The sequence below is a fragment of the Triticum aestivum genome, chromosome 3A (genome assembly GCF_018294505.1).
Source record: "Triticum aestivum cultivar Chinese Spring chromosome 3A, IWGSC CS RefSeq v2.1, whole genome shotgun sequence".
Classification (NCBI taxonomy): Eukaryota; Viridiplantae; Streptophyta; class Magnoliopsida; order Poales; family Poaceae; genus Triticum; species Triticum aestivum.
In genome coordinates this window covers 480,556,169-480,559,313 of record NC_057800.1, presented here as the reverse complement: position 1 = coordinate 480,559,313, position 3,145 = coordinate 480,556,169, and the positions used below count along the sequence as shown (strand labels likewise).

At 53.0% G+C, this 3,145-nt stretch overlaps 1 protein-coding gene across 1 annotated transcript; it reads left to right on the top strand.

Moving 5' to 3' along the window:
- Positions 1-1,004: 1,004 nt before the first annotated feature.
- LOC123058457 (uncharacterized) lies at positions 1,005-2,540 on the top strand. The gene is made up of 2 exons (XM_044481177.1): positions 1,005-1,752; positions 1,886-2,540. The coding sequence occupies exons 1-2, from the start codon at positions 1,162-1,164 to the stop codon at positions 1,910-1,912; spliced, it is 618 nt and encodes a 205-aa protein (XP_044337112.1). The 5' UTR covers positions 1,005-1,161; the 3' UTR covers positions 1,913-2,540.
- Positions 2,541-3,145: the final 605 nt, after the last annotated feature.

The following is a 3,145-nucleotide window of genomic DNA, read 5'->3' as shown; positions in this document are numbered from 1 at the left end:
CCTTCCGGGATAGGTGCCCCCACCCGGTGGACCCCCGGGACCCTTCCGGTGGTTCCGGTACAATACCGATTACCCCGAAACTTTCCCGATGGCCGAAACTTGACTTCCTATATATAAATCTTCACCTCCGGACCATTCCAGAACTCCTAGTGATGTCCGGGATCTCATCCGGGACTCTGAACAACTTTCGGGTTACCGTATGCTAATATCTCTACCGCGCGCCCCTCCCCCTACTTCGATGTAACGCCCCGAGTCCGATGCGCCAGGTGTCTCCCAGTTATTCGCCGTTGTTGCCATGTCTTTTGCCTGCGTGTTGCATTTCATCATGTCATGATGTGCATTGCATCATCATGTTTTCAAAACTTTCATCCGTCCCGGTATCCCCGTTCTTTTCGTTGCCCGTTCTGACTCCAGTCACACTTGCACGCGCTCGCGGCATGTTCGAAATAGTATTTTATAAGTGGCCGGAAAATGTTCTCGGGATGGGTTGAGAGTTGGCGTGCGGTCTTATTATAGTGTAGATAGGCCGCCTGCCAAGTTTCATCGCATTCGGAGTTCGTTTGATAGCCCAACCGTTAAACTATAGCGGCATTATAGGCGGTCTAACGTCGGACGTTCTCGGTCTCCGGAAACTGCTGCCGGGCCCCCCCTCTCTCTCTTCTCTCCTCTCAGCCTCGCCACAGCCCACCTAGTCCATCCACCTACCCCTCTTCGCGTCCGGAGCCATCCGTTGCGATCGCACGGTCCGAAACCCCTCTTTGCTCAGTGCATCGACCCCTCGCGCGTGTCCGAGACTCACCCGAACCCGAATCGGGTAGTCGTCACCGTTGGATCCGGATCATCCCCAAACATCTACAAAACATCTTCAATTCTTTGTTGGGTTCCCCTAAGCTATTTATTCTCGCCCGCCCGATTACGATCGGAGGGACGAGGTAGCCCCTAATCTAATCCACGCGATGTATATATGCGTTCAAACCCTAGTCCTAAGAGTTGTCCCATCCATCTTTTCCCATCGCGCCGCCGCCACCCACTCACCATCTCCATCACCATCTCCATCGGGATCCTCCCAGATCCACCTCTCCGCCCCCGAAGCCTCCGACCACTTCCCTCGTTTTCAGCTTCTGGCCAACCACCTCCTCCCATCGATCCGACTCATCAAGCATGGAAGCCCCGCAGGCATCCAGCGCGCCCACAAGCCCCTTCTCCCCGATGCCCATCGTCCCCGCCATGGTTTTGGAGCTCACCTCGGTCGCTGATCCGAGCCGTCCCGGGAATCGACGTCGCCGGAGTCCCTCCTCACCTACAAGACCACGCCGCCCTACCACCTCGTCTCCTTGTCCGACGCGACTCCTGCCTCCTCTGCTTCACCCTGCGTCGAACGACAAGCTGCAACCGTCGTCCCAAGGTCCAGGCCGTCGTCGCCTGCCCAAGCTCCTCCACCCCCTGCAGACTCGTCTCCGACCGTGCCAGCGACCAGTGGCCGCTCGCCGGAGCACACCGAACCAGCAACTGCTCGCCCTAGTCTTCCTCGACCTCCACGGCCTCCTCCCCGTCCCGTTCGTTCGCACCGCTGCCGTCACGCCAAGGCCGGCGTCCCTCTGTTCGTCTCGAGCTCAAGCCCCATCTCTGTTGCCTCTTGCTTCGTCTGAACCGCGCCCCCACCATTGCCTCTACTCATGCCCGAGCGCACGTCGCGCCGTCTCCTGCCTCCTCATCCACGTACCCCCAGCAGCCTCACCTCCGACCGCGCAGGTGAGCAGCCACAGCTCCCGAAGCATCGAGAGGCCGTGCCCTGCTCCTTTTCTCTCCCATCTCCCTGTCGTCTCTCCCTTCTTCCCGTCCGCGTTTTTCCCCTCTGAATTTTTCTTCCCTGTCTTTTCTTCAGGCAACAGCTGCAGCCATGGACTGGTAGCACGTTTCCCTACTCGGAGACCCGATCCGCACCTCCCCTAGTAGGATCTGGACCCAGGCGCCTCCTCGCGCCATCCCGTTGTGCCCCACGCTCGCCGGAGTCCTCAGCGCTGCCGCGCCTGCTTCCTGTCGAGCAGAGGAGGACGGCGCCTCTGTCTCGAGCCGTTCGAGCGCACGCCGCGCCTGTTGACCGCTCGGTGAACCGCGCCTGGGCCTGTCTCGCGCGCCAGACCCAGCTCCTCTTGGCCAGATCCAGCGGGCCTTGGCCCATGGTGGTTTGCCCTGCGCCCCTCTTTTTTTTCCCTTCCTTGTTGGGCTTCTTGTTCAGTTCCGGCCCGAGTGCCTGTTTTTTTTCCTGAACGATTTTGCTAATTATCAGAGAACTGCTAGTTTTACAAAGAACCCCCTAGACTTCATGCATACTTTAACTCACAAACTAAGCATCACATGTAAAAACTTAATATATGAAACTTGCTTAGATTTTCGTGTAGATTAATAATTTGCCACTTTCATCTATGTTTAAAATGTTTAAAAATGCTGTTTTTTTAAATTTGCTTAAATAACTTGCTAAAATGATTTAATTCATAACTTAATAACCGTAGCTCGGTTTTAAATAAACTTTATATGTAAATGGGGTAGAAAAATGCCTAATTTAACATGGTGTACTTGCCTTGCATGTTTAACAACTCAAATATTGTGTTAGGGCAGATCAGTACCAAACCTAATATATGCACATGAGGAGTTTCCGGACTTGTTGTTTTGTTGTTCCGGCCTCATTTAAACTTGCCTAGATAGATAGTTTTTATTATGCTTCACCTCTTGCCATGCTAACAACATTTAATATTGTTGAGTACATAAACGAGATCGAACTAAATAAGTCATGTGGTGTTTTCTTCAATATGCAACTCCGTTGCATATTGAGCTCCACTTAATCTGTAGTGTTGTTTGTTGCACTTTGCCATGCCATGCCATGTATCATTAAATCGGACATGCATCATATTTGTTGTGCATCATGCCATGATCATGTGATAGTTGTTTACTATGTTGTGTGCTTCTTTTCGGTGTTGCTTCTTCGGGTTGGTTCCGATAACGTCGCGTTTGTGAGGATCCGTTCGACTACGTTCGTTTGTCTTCTTCACGACTCGTTCTTCTTCCTTGCGGGATTTCAGGCAAGATGACCATACCCTCGAAATAACTTCTATCTTTGCTTGCTAGTTGCTCGCTCTTTTGCTAT